Source organism: Aythya marila (genome assembly GCF_965140915.1).
Source record: "Aythya marila genome assembly, chromosome: 19".
In the NCBI taxonomy this organism is placed as follows: Eukaryota; Metazoa; Chordata; class Aves; order Anseriformes; family Anatidae; genus Aythya; species Aythya marila.
The window spans coordinates 7,861,334-7,876,034 of NC_139060.1; the positions used below are offsets into that span (position 1 = coordinate 7,861,334).

Sequence of the window (14,701 nt, forward strand, 5' to 3'; positions counted from 1 at the left end):
GACTCCCACCAGCTGGCCCCGAGCATCCCCGAGGGAAGCCAGGCCTGGCTCTGCCCTGGTGCTGTGGATGTGCTGGAGTTTGCAGGGATGTGCATGGTGAGGGATGCGCCAGCATCCCCCCGACCCAGGCAGGGGACGGCAGGGGTTGATACCCGCGTGCTGCCGTGATGGATGAGGGCGCAGAGAGTGCAGAGCAGCCCTGGCAATGGCAGCAAATTCCCTTTGCTCCCCTGCCCAAGCTTTAGGAAGACAGCTGCATGGTTACTGAAATACCCCAAAGCAACACTTGTGCAAACATTGGCTTTTTCCCCCGTCCCGTTCCAGTAGGGGATTCCCTACACCTCCAGCTGCATCATCTCGCAGAGCTTTAATCCTTCGGACACCGTTTTCCAAGCCAGCGAGCCACCTCAGGTCCACGTTATGCTTACAGGGTTTGTTTCTACATCTCCATACGCCCCGTATTTTCCTGGTGAGCTGTCCCAGCCGTGGCAGCCCTTACCCAACACGTTCAGGTTGTAGTGTCTCTCCGGGTGGCCGGGCACCTGGCACGTGTACCTGCCCGCATCCTGCACGGCGGCTCGCCCCACCTGCCACGAGGAGAGACGGTGAGATGCTCTGCAGCCCCTTTTCCCTCCCATCCCTTCTTTTGCTCCAAAACATCACCTGGAGCACAGTCCCATCCTCTGACAGCCGCATCCCTGGGCTCGGTGTGAGCAAGGTCCCATCCTTCAGCCAGCGGGACCCCCGGGGGTCGACCCCCGGGGCCGGGCAGCGCAGTGTCACCTCCTGGTTGACAATGGCAGAGACGTTCTCCTCCTCGCCCGGGGCAGTGGGTGGCACTGGAAACAGACAGGGCAATGCCACCACCAAATCCCTCTTCCCCTGGCTGGCCCCACAGCCCCCCAAGGCTGGGGATAGGGCAGGGAGCAGCCCCCAGAAGGGGCTGGGGACACTTGGGGACACTTACACCGCACCTCGACGGTGGCCTCGCGCCTGTCCTCGCCCACGGCGCTGCTGGCCACGCACGTGTACGTCCCCGAGTCCAGGAGGTGAGGGGTGGGCAGGGACAGCACGCGCCCACCGGACAGGATCTGTGCCCCCGGGAAGAAAAGAGCCCAGGTGAGCATGAAACCAGAGAGAAACCTCGCTGGGCTGCCAGCAGTAACCAGGACGGGTGGGCACAATCCTGCCTCGAGCCTGTCCTTGTCACATCGTGGGGACCCCCTGGCTCTTCCACGTGGCAGGGAGCAGGGCTGAGCAGGTCCGTGTTCCCATGGACCAAATGCAGGGGTAAATTTGGGCAACACCACGTCTGCTCAGCTCCAGCAATTGTTTGGTTTTATTTTTGGAAAAGCCAGAACAAGGAACCAGAGCATCCTTCTGGAAGGATGTCCCCAGGGAGACCCCCCTGTGGTAGCCACCTCACCTGTGGGCCACCCGCCACCTCCTCGGGCACGGGGTTGCCGTCCTTGAGCCAGATCAGTGCCGGGGCAGGGCTCCCGGTGGCATCGCAGCGCAGCGTCACCGCCTCGCTCGTCACCGCCACGACGGGGCTGGGGCCAGCCGTGATCCGTGGGGGCACTGGGGAGGGCAGGGGGGGCACAGCAATGTCACCAACAGCACCAGGGGGCAACGATGGGGATGGCTGGGGTGGGAGACACCAAAATTTGGACCAGATGCCTGTCTGTAGGGTTATGACCTTTGGGGACATTACCAGGGATGGATGTGGGGTAATGGCAAATGGGGCAGATGAAGGGGTCTCTGCTAAACCCATCTCTCAGGGATGTGCCCCCATACATGCATGGGGGGTTCTGGGGGAGCACCCTGCTCTCTCACAGCTCCTGTCCTCCCCCTGCACCCCACAGACTCACCAGTCACCCGCAGGCTGTACCCAAGCTCGGTGTCCCCGGCGGCGTTGGAGGCCACGCAGCGGTAGCTGCCGGCATCAGCAAGGTGGGCACGGGGGATCTCCAGGCGCTTCCCATCCCTGGACAGGATCCGGCCCGGGGTGGTCACGAGCTGCTCGTTCCCCTTGTACCAGGAGATGTCTGCAGGGAAGGAAGGGGATGAGATGCAAGGAGCGTGATGGCAGCACCGGGACGCGCACCGGGGACACCCCCAGGGAAGCTCGAGGGAGGGGACAGGCTCACCAGGAGCTGGCACCCCCGTGGCCAGGCACTCCAGGGACACTGTGCCGTTCTCCAGGACAGCCAGGTCCACCTCGCTGGGCTCGATGTTCGGAGGCACTGCAACCCAAGCATGTGTGGCCATCAGCTCTGCGCAGCCCAAACCCAAACCGGCTGCACGGCACGCACCAGTCCCCGTTCCGGGAGGGAACCACAGCACTGCACAGTGCCACCGCTGCCCTCCAAGTCAGTGAAAAGATTTTTTTTCTCTGCACCCTGCCTGGTTTCTCACCCAGCACCTTCAGCATCACGTCCTGCTTGTCCTCCCCTGCGGGGTTGGCTGCGACACAGGTGTAGACACCTTCATCGGTCAGGTCAGCCTTCTCGATCTAGAAGGAGGAGGGAGGGTTCCCGACTAGCTTTGGTCACCTGTAACCCTCCCCTCCTCAGCTCCTGCAGCCCCAGGACTGGGTTTCTCCTCAGGAGCCTGGTGTCCCTGTGCTCCAGACAACGCAGACCCCTCCACAACACCCCCTGTGCCCTGGGCAGGGGTCAGTGCCACCCCACGGCACCGCTGCTTCAGCCCAGACACTGCTGCAGGAAAGCCCCAGGGCACACAGCCCTGCCCTGCACGGCCCCCCCAGCCCCATCACGCCCCCCAACCTGGAAGATGCTGCCCGTGGCTGGCAGCGGGACCCCGTCCTTCCTCCAGCTGAGCCGTGGGGGCGGCGTGCCCGTGGCCTGGCACCGGAGCGTCACCGGCTGGCGAAGGGCCACGGTGACGGCATCCCCCTCCACGATGCTGACCGAGGGGCGTGCTGGCCAGAGGGGGGAAAAAAACAAGGCTGGGGGAAAGCCCTTGGCCAGCCGTGCCCACCCTGATGCATGGGATGGAGAGCGAGTCTCCCCCAGGTGCTGCTGCGCTCACCTTGCACCAAAACCCACACCTGAACCTGGGTCCCCCCAGCCCGGCTGCTGCCCTGGCAGATGTAGAGCCCTTGGTGTGCGAGCCCCACACGGGCAATCAGCAGGGTCCCGCTGTCCTCAGACACCGCCACGCTGTCCCCTGTGCCTATCGGGAGTCCATCCTTCAGCCACCTGCAAGGAGCAGGGCGGGCGGTGAGGTTTTGGGGTGTCCCACTACCACCCACCCTGGTTTGTGCACCAGGAGCATGGGGGCGCTGCACCCACAGCACTAGCAAAGCATCCAGATCACAGGGAGAACAGGACCCCAGGGATGAGGAACAGGAATTGATGCCTCCCATCCTGAAGGACACCCCCAGCCAGGGGTCCCCATTACCCATATGGAGTCCCCGTTACCCATATGGAGCCCCCATCCCGCTCTCTGCTGCACCTTCACATGTCAGGCTCTGGGGTGCCCCCATGGAGCTGTGCAGCCCCCTAAGGCAGAGCAGGGGGACGTGGGCAGGACCCCCATCCCGTCCTACAGTGCTCACCGGATCCGGGGCAAGGGGACACCGCTGGCACGGCAGCGAATGCGCAGGGAGTCGTTGGCGACAGCAGTCAGGTGGCTTTCCCCATCGCCGATCAGCAACTTGGGGGGAGCTGGGGAAAAAGGAAAAAGGGGACAGCCGGCTGGGAGCAGCCCTGGGAGCCTGGCACCGGAGCAGCCAGGAGCTCGGAGGGCACAGGACCCCAGCAGTAAACCAAAACCCACAGCTGTGTGGAGCCAAATTTCACACACACTTCTCCAATCTCAGAGGAGCTGCAGGTTTCAGCCACCTCCTTCCTACCACCATAAATCCCTGCTCCCTGCTGCAACCCCGCAGCCCCCTTACCCTGCACGAGCAGCGTGTGCTGCACCACGCTCTCTCCTGCGGGGCTGCTGGCCAGGCAGGTGTAGGAGCCCCCTGAGCTCTCCGACACCCTCTGGACCCGGAGCAGCGTGCCGCCCGCGAGGAGCAGCACCCCGGCACCCTGGGGCAGGGGCTGCCCGTCCTTCTGCCAGCTCAGGGTGGGCAGGGGGTTGCCTCTGGCCGAGCAGGGCAGCTCCACGGGCTGGCCCACTGCTGCCTCCACCACGCGGCCCTCGCTGGAGATCGTCGGTGGCACTGCAGGGACAGAGAAATGGGGGGAGAGCGAGTGCAGAGAGCCCGAGCTGAGCACGGCGGCTGTGCTGGTGGCAGTCAGGGGACAGCAGGACACGTCCCACAAAGCTCAGCCCACAGGGAGATGGAAATTGGCTCAGCAGAAGCCCAAAGGTGCAGGTGAATCAGAGCAGACAGGGGCAGAGCTCGTGCTGGGGACAGAAACTCCAAAAACCCATCGCACGTGGCACCGTGCAGCGCAAGAACCATCCCAAAATGGCACATTCACACCCTTATTGCACTGACAGCTGAGCGCAGCCACCCAAAGCTGATGGAAAGGAGATGGACAGGGGAGAGACCCCTCGGAAAGCCCCCAAACCAGGGGAGAGACCCCTCGGAAAGCCCCCAAACTAGGGGAGAGACCCCTCGGAAAGCCCCCAAACCAGGGATGCTTCCCAAGTCCTGGCACCGGGTGCCTTACCATACACCTCGAGCCTCACGGTCCTGTGCGCCGTGCCCACGGGGTTGGTGGCCCGGCAGACGTACAGCCCCGTGTCCTCCTCCTGTGCCCCGCTCACCCGCAGCGCCCGGCCCCCCCTCACGTAGGTGGTCCTGGTCCCCGAGGGGAGCGGGCGCCGGCCCCGAAACCAGGCGATGGTGGGGGCCGGGGAGCCCCGCGCCTCGCAGGGCAGCTGGCCGGAGCCGTTCAGCAGCACCACCACCTCCACCAGCTCCTCGGCACCCAGGATGGAAGGGGGAGCTGGTGGAGAGAGGGGCATGGAGGTGGGGGAGATGCTCGCCCCTTCCCAAATTCGGCTGCATGGGTGGGTGAGGGTTCAGCGGGATTGAAAGGGAATTGGGTGGAGGGCAGCCGGGGACTCACTGTGCACGTGGAGCTGGAAGACTTTGCTGTGCTGGCCGGCAGGGTTGGTGGCCAGGCACTGGTAGGTGCCCTGGTGCTGGGGCTGGCTGCTCGGGATCCTCAGCACCTGCTCCTCCTCCAGCAGCTCCAGGTGAGGGTCCAGAGCTGGGAGAGGCCTCGGGGGACAGAAGGGTGCACGAGTGACTCGGAGCCAAGCACGGGCAAGGGACAGAGCCCAGGGCAGGGAGCGATGGCACCAGCTCTTGGAGGGGTTTTCCATGCTGGTAACATGCTGGTTTTGTCCCAGCAGGGAGGAAGCAAGGGCTGGGGAAAGGTTTTCCCAAAACCCATCCCTGAAAACCTCTTTTTGGCCCAGAGTTTTGGAGAAGGGGACATCTCTGTGTCCAACACATTGTGCTCCCCTGTCGCATGCCCCCTGTTGCTGTCTCTTTCACAGGACCACCACCCTCACCCCTCCAGCAGGTCCCAGCACCCCCCTGCAGCCACTTACTGCCCATCCTTCATCCAGCGCACCCGGGGTGGGGGCACCCCCCTGCTCCGACACTCCAGCAGCACCTCGGAGCCCTCCGGTACGGAGACGTTGTGAGGCCACCGGGACCCGGCCATGCTCGGGGGCACTGAGGGCAGAGGAGGTGTGAGCAGGGGTAACAAGGAGCACCCCAATTTTGCCACCCTCCTGACCTCCCCATGCTGATCCAGGATAACAAGCTCAGTGTTCCCCAAATTGCACGCTGGATGCGGCCCAAGGGACCGCCCTGTCCCCAGCCAGCTGGCTGCAAGGGACCTCCCCCAGCCCACCGCAGCCCACCCCAGGGTCACCATCGCTGGGTACAGGGGACGGGGACCGAGTCACCCAGCACGAGCAGGGCGAAGTCTCTGCGCGCCTCTCCCGCCCTGCTCCGGGCTCTGCAGCTGTAGGTGCCCGTGTCCTCGCTGCGCACCGCGGCGAAGCGCAGCGTCTGGCCCCTGCGGAGCACGAGGGGACCCCCAGCTCCATCCACCTGCAGGAAAAGAGGAAGGAAAGGGGGTGTCAGGGGGAGCCAGCAGCACGCCTATCATGGGGGGGCACAATGCCACCACCCCCTTCCCCTGTGGCTCACCGGGTGCCCGTCTTTGTGCCAGGTGATGGAGGGGACGGGGGTGCCGGAGACGTTGCAATGCAGCTCCAGGGGCTGGCCGGCCACCACCGACACATTCTCCCAGCCACTGCCCATCATCTCCGGGGGCCCTGGGGGGAGGCAAGAGCCGTGACAAGGCACGATGGCATCTGGCTGCCTCGTTTCTCTCCAGACAGCACACAGACCCCATGCAGCAGCTCTGCCCATCCCCACCACCCCCACAGCTCGCCCCATTTGGGGAGCATCTCACATGGGGCAGGAGCCCCCTTCCCTCTGGCCATACCGTGCACCACCAGCGTGGTCGTGAGGCTGACGGAGCCCACGTCGTTGGCTGCCAGGCAGGTGTACTCCCCGCTGTGGCTGGGCTGCAGGGCGTGGATGAAGAGCGAGCCCCCGTCCAGCAGCTCGGCACCCGGCACGGCATCCTGCACCTCCACCGCGTCCTTCCACCAGAGGACGGATGGCGTGGGGGTCCCTGCGTGGGTGCATGGAGGTGGGGAAAGTGTTCAGGCAGGTGATGGGTGCCCCATCTCCCACCTGTGCCAGGCAATGTGCGGGCTGCCTGGGGAAATCCATGCTGCCCCACAGCTCCTGCGCCATCCCCACCTTGTGCTACCCAAGAGCCGGGTGCCAGGAGCTGGGCTGAGCCCAGAGAACGAAGGACAGGGGCATAGCAGTGAGGAAGGAGCAAGGATGGGTTAAGTGGAGGTTCCCAAAGCCAGACAAACGAGGACACCCAGCCCCTGGTAAACACCAGCTTGCACGGAGCCCTTACCCTTGACCGGACAGGTTATGGTGACGTTCTCGTGGAGAACCTTCTCCAGCAGGACCTCTGCACCATCCCCCAGGTACGGAGGCTCTGGGGGGTGGAACGACCCCAATGCTGGGTCAGCAGACACCCAGCCCAGCCCTCCCCACCCCATCCCATCCTGTGGTCCCAGTGCTCACCCAGCACTTGCACAACCACCTCCACGGCGTCCTGCCCCACGCTGCTGCTGGCGATGCAGCGGTAGCGTCCCGCATCGGAGAGCTGCACGGCCCCGATGGTCACAGCTCCATGGGGCCCCCCCAGGGCTCCCCGCTCGCCCTCCCGCAGCGGGTGACCGTCTTTGGACCAGCTCAGGCTGGGGACGGGGTCCCCGTGGGCCACGCACGGCAGCTCCAGCCGCTCTCCCACCAGCGCCCGCAGCACCTCGGGGCCACGCTGGATTCGTGGCGGGACTGGGACAGAGAAATAAGAGAAAAAAGTGGCATGGAGGGGTGGCACAGAGCTGTGTTTACAACTCACGGCTCCCCACGGTGATGCAGAAGCATGCCACGTGCCACGGGCTCAGCAGGACGTACCTTGGACTCGCAGGCTGTAGCGCACCGAGGCGTTCCCCACGGCATTTGTGGCCATGCAGGTGTAGAGGCCGCTGTCTGCCTCCTGGGGCTCGGCCAGCCGGAGCGACCCCGACGGGAGGACAGTGTACCTTGGGGTGCAGAGGGAACAGAGAAGCCGGCTGGGAGGAGCAGCCCTGCTGCCCTTTTTATCTGGCTTCACCCCGGGCAGGAGCTAGGGGCTGACAGCTCACCACGAGGCAGCCACGGGAAGGTCCCCATGGCCACAGGGAGCCCCGCAGAGCTGCGCACAGGGGGAAAAAATAAGCTTTGCTCTGCACCCGTGCAAGGCTGCAGCGTGAACCACCAGTGTGGGGGACAGGGTCACCACCGAAGGTGCCGGGGGTCCCCGTGGAGCTCGGCCCCTGCAGCTGGAGCTGGCCGTGCTCTCGCACCCAGCACCATCTGCGCCGTGCAGACATAACATCATCGCAGCCCACGGCCGCCCGTTCCGCCCCATAAATCACTCGGCCGTGGGGAGCAGCACAGGGCCACAGGGAGCAGCCACAGGGAACTGGATCAAGAACACCAAAGCAACATGGTCCCTCGAGAAGCGTGAAAACAAGCTGCCTTCCCCAGCCAGCCACAGCAAGCCTCGGGTGGAAGGAAGGAAGCCACGAACGGAGATTGGGGTCCACAGCGTGGGACACCCCTTCCAGCACGCTGCTAACAATGTACTAAGCAGATCTTGCTCCATCAGGGAAGACCAAGACACTCAATAATCAAACACACCCAGGCACTTTGCAGTTTTCATCTCCCGTTGTATGGCTCTGGTGGTCCCATCACTGCCACCAGCCCCACGGGGACAACTCTGCCTCCCTCCCCATCCCACCCGCGTGCTTCAGCATCCCCGCTGCCCCGTCCCCGGGGATGAGCAACGTGCTGAGGGGCAGATCCTGCGCTGTGAACATCAGCACGTAGCTGTCTGCTGAAGCTGAGGCTGAGCAGATACGGGCCCGAGCCACGGAGCTGCAAGCCAGCCGCTCGCTTCGCTCCAGTGGACAAATTCAGACCAGCTGCGAAACTGGGAGCAGAACCCAGCGTGAAGGCGCGTGGGAGCGAGGGGGTGGTGGGAGAGCGGCTGCCCTGGCCAGCAGCCACCGCGAGCTCTCTTTGAGGAGCAGCAGCGAGTGCTCAGAGCACCAGGGCAGGATCCAACCCTCAATAACCCCAGGAGTGCTCCCCGGGGAGCAGGCAGAGCCGGTACCTCGAGGAGGAGAGAGGCAGCAGCTGGGACTCGCGGCTCCACGCCACCAGGGGAAGGGGAAAGCCCTGCGCCTCGCAGGGCAGCGTGGTCTCCTGCCCACGCACCGCCAGGACGGTCACAGGGGCTGATATCCCCCGCGATCCGTTCACGCTGATCCTGGGCTTGGCTGGATGGAGAGAGAAAACAAAGCTGGTGCAGGAACGCTCCACGCACCCCACCACCCTCAGCGCTGTTTTCCCCATCCCCAAAACCCATCCTACACGCGGCTCGGGCAGCCCAAAGATAACAGGGAAACCAGGAGCAACCACAGCCTGTGGCTGCCCACCCTCCGGAGAGGGTTTACCAGGAGCTGGTCCCAGTGTGGAGCACTCACTGCTGATGGAGAGCTGCACCTGCCGGCTGGAGAAGCCTGCCACGCTGGCAGCCGTGCAGAAATAGGTGCCAGCATCCCCCGGGGAGGGTGACGGGATCAGGAGGGTCCCGTTGGGGTTGAGGTGGTAGCGTGGGCTCGGCGAGATGGGCTCCGTGCCCTGATGAGGAGAGGAAGAAGGCAGAGACTTTGCCATGAGCTAGCAAGGCCAAGGGCAAAAAATAAAATCAATAAAATAAAATATAATAATAACAACAATAATAGGCTCTGGGTCCATCAGAGCAAGCTGTCTTGCTGATTCCAGCTTCCAGGGGCTCTCAGTGCCACCTCCCCAGGCAGCCACAGCGCAGCGGTGGGCAATGTCCTCTCCACACACCACCAGCACCCAAGGGTGCCCCTGGCAGCAGGACGCCAGCCTGCTCCCGCACAGAGCCACCCTCCCAAGCCCCCCACCCGCTGGGGACACTTCTACCTTGGTCCAGGTGACTGTGGGGGTGGGCACGCCGGTGGCATCGCACCGCAGGGTGACGGCCACTCCCTCGGTGGCAGTGACCAGGGCAGGACCAGGATCGATGCTGGGAGGAACTGGGGACAGAGAGGAGCACCTCACCCTGCTGGACATGGCCTCAGGGAGCGGGGCTTTGACTCACAGCTTGCCAGCACCCCCAGCAAACCCCCATCCCGTCCCCAAACCCCTCCAGCACCGTCCCCTCTCTCTGCGCAATCACTGCTGTACACAGGGGCTGCATCTCCAAAAGCTCACATGCTTCCCCAAAAGCTCACGTTCTTCCTCAAAAGCTCAGCCTCCCAGGCTAGATTTGCCTAAATCTCACCCTGCTGCAGGTGACAGCTCCTGGTGAAGCCCCTGCTCTCGTACCCAAAACATTTGGCACCCGACCCCAGCTGGCGACCAGCCCCGAGCACCCTGCACATCCCGGCTGGGCACGGAGCTCCACCAGCACGGGTCAGCAGCCCAACAGGCAGGATGGATGCTTCATTGCACGTGTCCAGAGTCGAATTTCATGTGTCCTGGCTGGCTAGCACTCACAGAGCCACCAGATGTTCTCTGAGCCTGCTTTGTAGCCGCACCGCGCTGCCCTGGGGACCGTTCCTTACGCACAGATCTGGCTTCGGAGTTTTTCCTGCCCTGACATGCTGCAGCAGCTCTTCCAGAGCGGTGGAAAAGCCTCGCTCCAGCCAGAGATCCACGGCTCCTTCCCACTGAGGTCACACAGAGCTGGCAGCAAAGGCCAGGGGACAGCACCCACCCCGGCCACCCCGCGGGGACACCCGGCCTCTCACCGTGGACCACCAGGGCCACCTCCTGCCGCTGCGAGCCGAGGGCGTTGGTGGCCACGCAGGTGTAGGTCCCCGCGTCCCCCCGCGACGTCTGGCCCACGTGCAGGCTGCCGTCAGGCTGGGTGGAGAAGCGGCCGCTCGGGGCTACCTGGACAGGGCAGAGACAGGGAAGCGGAAGGGATAGAGAGGGGCAAACATCACCTTGCCATGCTGCCTTTGGGGCATACCCAAAAATCCCATCCTTGGGTAGCGCGAGCACCCTGATGGTGCGCCCTTCCCAACCCAAACGCTCCCCCAGCATCTCCCACCGGCAGCTTTGGGCACGGATGTGCCCCCACGAGTCCCCCATTCCCACAGAGCCCCCACTGACCCCACGAAGCCCCCCCTGTCCCCACGACCCTCACCGGCTGCCCATCCTTCAGCCAGAGGCGGGCAGGCAGCGGCCGCCCGGCCAGGATGACGCACGGCAGCCACAGGGGTTGCCCTGCCAGCACTCGGACCACAGCGGGTGCCAGAGCTATTGCTGGGGCTGGGAGAGAGAGGGGAGAACAGGAAAAGTGATATTAATTGGAGATAAATTAGCAAGGAACACGGGGGAGAATTAATGTCCTGCTTTAAAAATTAACCCAGATGTCTGCCAGACCTTCCTGGGGATGGGCAGAAGAGCCCACAACAGAAATGTGCGGCTGACTCAGGCTCCCCATGGCACGGGGTGTTTTCTCCCCCTCCCAAGCCACCCAGGATGGTGATTTTTTGATTTTCTGCATTAAGTGCATTACATTCATTCCACGGAGCAGCCCAGCAGCCTGCCCAGTGACACCCGGACTGCTGCAGCCCCCCCGCTGCCACCACCAAAAAGCTGCTCGAGGCTTGGGGTGGCCGTAAGCCCCTGCACCGCCTCTCTTCTGAGATCCAGAGCTTGGCTCAGCACAAGCCTGCTCCAACATTCAGCCCCCCCAGGAGTTTGGGGGTGTTTTTCTGTGGGTCTGAGCACACCCCAGTGCTTTTGGGCAGAGGTGGATGAGTGCTCCTGAACCCGTGCTGGGGAGGGATTCAGCGGATGGCTCTGCCCAAGTGCTTTCAGCCCACCTCGAGCCTCACAGGGACCCACACACCAAAAAACCACAGAAAATCAAACCTTGTCCAGTGACCGTCAGCTTGACTTCTGCTCGGATTTTCCCAAAGTCGTTCTGGGCTTCACAGACATAGACAGCTTGGTCATCCAGCGAGGCTCCTGGAGCACCGAGGGGGAGCGCACGGAGGTGCTGTGTGAGCGCACACCCAGGTGGGACGCCTGCATGCCCTCTCCATCACTCGGCATGCACTCAGCGCTCACCATCGATGAGGAGCTCAGCCCCAGGCACCCCGTGCTGCTGCACCACAGGCTTCCCATCCTGCCGGGACCAAGCCACCTGCAGTGGCAGCGAGCCCTCGGCACGGCACGGCAGGGTCACGCTGTCCCCGATCTCGACCTCCAGGTCCCCCAGGGGCTCGGGGAAGTGCGGGGCAGCTGCAGGAGAGAGCAGTGGGAAGGGGCTCGGGCAGCGCTGCCACCCCCCTGCTGCAGCACCCTGGTTTCCCGGTGCCCAGGGCTGCAAAAATGCACGAGCCAGGTGCCTTGAAGGGTTACGAGCATGATTCAAAGCATTTGTTGTTTTTATTACCCCGCAGCTTTGACCCTCAATTACACTCAGCACCCCTCTTGCTGAGCAAAACCCTCTTGTGCTTTTCTACCGTTAACAGATTCAAGCCTTACTGCCCCCAATGAGACCCCCACCCTCCTCTTCCTCCTTCCCAAGCTATTCCAGCCCTTCACAGGGAAGCCCTGAGCACCATGGGGGGGGTGCCTGGCTTTTCAGACAAAGGCTTAACCCCCACCTCCACCTAACCCCACCACTCACACCCTGCACCCCAACCTTGCCCCACGCGACAGCACCCACAGGGGTCTCTGCCCACACCCCGAGCCACTTCCCTCCTCCCAACCCCAAAACCCCGGGCACTCACAGCCCACATCCAGCACCGTGCTGGCAAAAGCATCGCCGGCCTCGCCGCGAGCCTGGCACGTGTACGGCCCCGAATCCTCCTCCTGCACCGCCTGCAGCCGCAGCACGCCGCGCTGGCTGCCCGCCGGGAACGCCGCCACCTCCTGCTCGCCTGCCCCAAAACGTCCCCATCAGCACCCCAGGGACCCCGTGCGTGACGTCCCCAAGGGCAGGCGGGGGTCCCGGTGCGGGGATGGGGCTTGCTGTCTGCGAGCGTCCTGGCCCGGCTTCACCTTTGTGCCACGCGATTTGGGGAGGGGGCACCCCCGAGACCCAGCACTCCAGGGTCACGTCTTCTCCCACCAGCGCCTTGACGCCCGGTGTCACGGCCAGGATGGCAGCAGGCTCTGTGCCACGGGGAGAGAAACGGCTGCAGGTTATCCCCGCAGCACTCCTTGTGCCTTAATTCACCCCGAGAGGACAGCGGAGACCCCAGTGCCCCTCCACCACCACCCTCCTTTTGGGACAGTCCTGCCCACAGCTTGCACAAGCAGCTCCCAGCACTGCAGGAAATTAAAAACCCCGTGCACAGCTGGGATCCCCCTCCTGGGGTGCCGGTACCGATGTACTCCAGGCTGATGGCTTGCTCGTCCTGCCCCAGCAGGCTGTTGGCAGAGCAGCTGTAGTTCCCCGCGTCCTCCGGGACCGCAGCCCTGATGTGCAGGGTGCCCTGAGAGTCCATGAAAACCCTGCAGGGGGTGGGAAAAGAGGGGAAATGGTGGGAAAAGAGGGGAAACCGAGCCCTGAAAAATGACACTAGTGAGAAATACGGTGAAATTAGTGATGGGGCTTGGAGCCACCCTGCACACGGGATAGGTTTGCCGAGCACTGGGTCAATGTGGTTTGGGACTCAAAGCCAGCTGCGTCAGCCCCCACAGGAGGGAACGTTGCTTGGAACCAAGGAGAAGCATCGAGGGTTGAGCACTTTCATCCCCAAAGTAAAAAAAAAACCTTCCCCAAGCCCACTTCACAGGCTGATGTGGGATGGGGAGGGGGAAGCCAAAAGCAGAAGCAATTAAAGTACAAAGACAATTTAGAGATGGGCGCACAGCGGGCTCAGAGAGCTCCTCCCCACCTCGAGTTCCCCTCGCTGGGGTCTGTGCCTGGATAAAGCAGGATGGCTTTGAAAAACACACGTGAAATTAGGGCCAGCAATACGCCAACCATCCCAGCTGTGCGGGCTGGGGATGCCTCAACGCCTTCCTCTCCCCGTTGGCAACCCCCAGCCCCTCTCCCAGCCCACGCGGCCCCACGAGGGGAGCACCAGCCCCAGTGGGATGCAGGATGAAGGCACCCCGGTCCCCGCTGTCACCTCTGGTCCTGCTCCAGCACCCAGCCCCAGCGCTTCCAGGTGATGCGTGGCTGGGGGTAGCCCCCGGCCGTGCAGTTCAGCCGCAGCTCCTGGCCCCTGCTGAAACGCTGGGGGCTTGCATCGACCTCCACCCACGGCGCCTCTGCATGGGGAGGGGAAAAAAGGACCACGAGCAGCACATCACCCCGTTTGGCTCCCGGGGTGACAAATCTCCCTTGGTGTGGGGCAGAGCCTACCCTGGATGAAGAGCCAGACGGAGGCGGTGGCGGTGCCGTGGGCACTGCGGGCGATGCACTCGTAGGGGCCCGCGTCCCCCGGCTGCACGCGGCTGATCTCCAGCGAGTGGTTCTGCAGCAGCCTGGCCCTGCCGCCCTCCTGCAGGGCCACCCTCCCGTCCCAGCTCCACGTCAGGTTGTAGGGCACGGCGCTCAGCACGGGGCAGGACAGCACCACGTCGTGGCCCGGCGAAGCCGTGATGTTGCCCGGAGCCTGGAGACGCGGCGGTGGCTCTGCAAAGGCAGCGTGCTGGGCTGGAAGGAGCCTGAACCTGGGGATCCCCGGGGACCAGAGCTCGGCAGGAGCTGCACCCACCTGAGACGGAGATGTAGGCGCGAGCCCGCGCCACCCCAACCTTGTTCGTGGCCGTGCACTCGTAGAACCCTTCATCGCTCTTGGATGCCGCGGGGATCAGCCAGCTGACGTTCCCTGAACCTCTATGAAAAAGAAACCACAGGATCAGCCCCATTCCAGGCACTTGGGGTGGGAATGCCATGCCCACAGCTGCTCCAAATTCCTTGGGATTTCTCCTGTTGGAGCTGGGCATCACACAGACACATCCCTCGGGATTCACAACTCCCTCAGGATGCTCGCAGCCAGCAGTGCCCAGGGTGGCGCACAGCATCCCCCCACCAGCAAC

The 14,701-nt window shown here is 63.8% G+C and overlaps 1 protein-coding gene across 1 annotated transcript in view; it reads right to left on the reverse strand.

The window, feature by feature from the left end:
- HMCN2 (hemicentin 2) overlaps positions 1-14,701 on the reverse strand; it is a gene marked incomplete at its 5' end in the record, with an annotated part of 37,056 nt that overhangs the window by 18,516 nt on the left and 3,839 nt on the right. The window contains 18 exons of the mRNA XM_082775909.1: positions 1,872-2,048; positions 2,151-2,246; positions 3,055-3,224; positions 3,584-3,692; positions 7,520-7,647; positions 8,763-8,928; positions 9,136-9,292; positions 9,605-9,717; positions 10,435-10,579; positions 10,836-10,960; positions 11,570-11,665; positions 11,768-11,941; positions 12,436-12,585; positions 12,707-12,820; positions 13,035-13,162; positions 13,786-13,927; positions 14,022-14,294; positions 14,377-14,498. Coding sequence (XP_082632035.1) covers positions 1,872-2,048; positions 2,151-2,246; positions 3,055-3,224; positions 3,584-3,692; positions 7,520-7,647; positions 8,763-8,928; positions 9,136-9,292; positions 9,605-9,717; positions 10,435-10,579; positions 10,836-10,960; positions 11,570-11,665; positions 11,768-11,941; positions 12,436-12,585; positions 12,707-12,820; positions 13,035-13,162; positions 13,786-13,927; positions 14,022-14,294; positions 14,377-14,498 — 2,585 coding nt within the window. The remainder of the gene's footprint in view (positions 1-1,871; positions 2,049-2,150; positions 2,247-3,054; positions 3,225-3,583; positions 3,693-7,519; positions 7,648-8,762; positions 8,929-9,135; positions 9,293-9,604; positions 9,718-10,434; positions 10,580-10,835; positions 10,961-11,569; positions 11,666-11,767; positions 11,942-12,435; positions 12,586-12,706; positions 12,821-13,034; positions 13,163-13,785; positions 13,928-14,021; positions 14,295-14,376; positions 14,499-14,701) is intronic.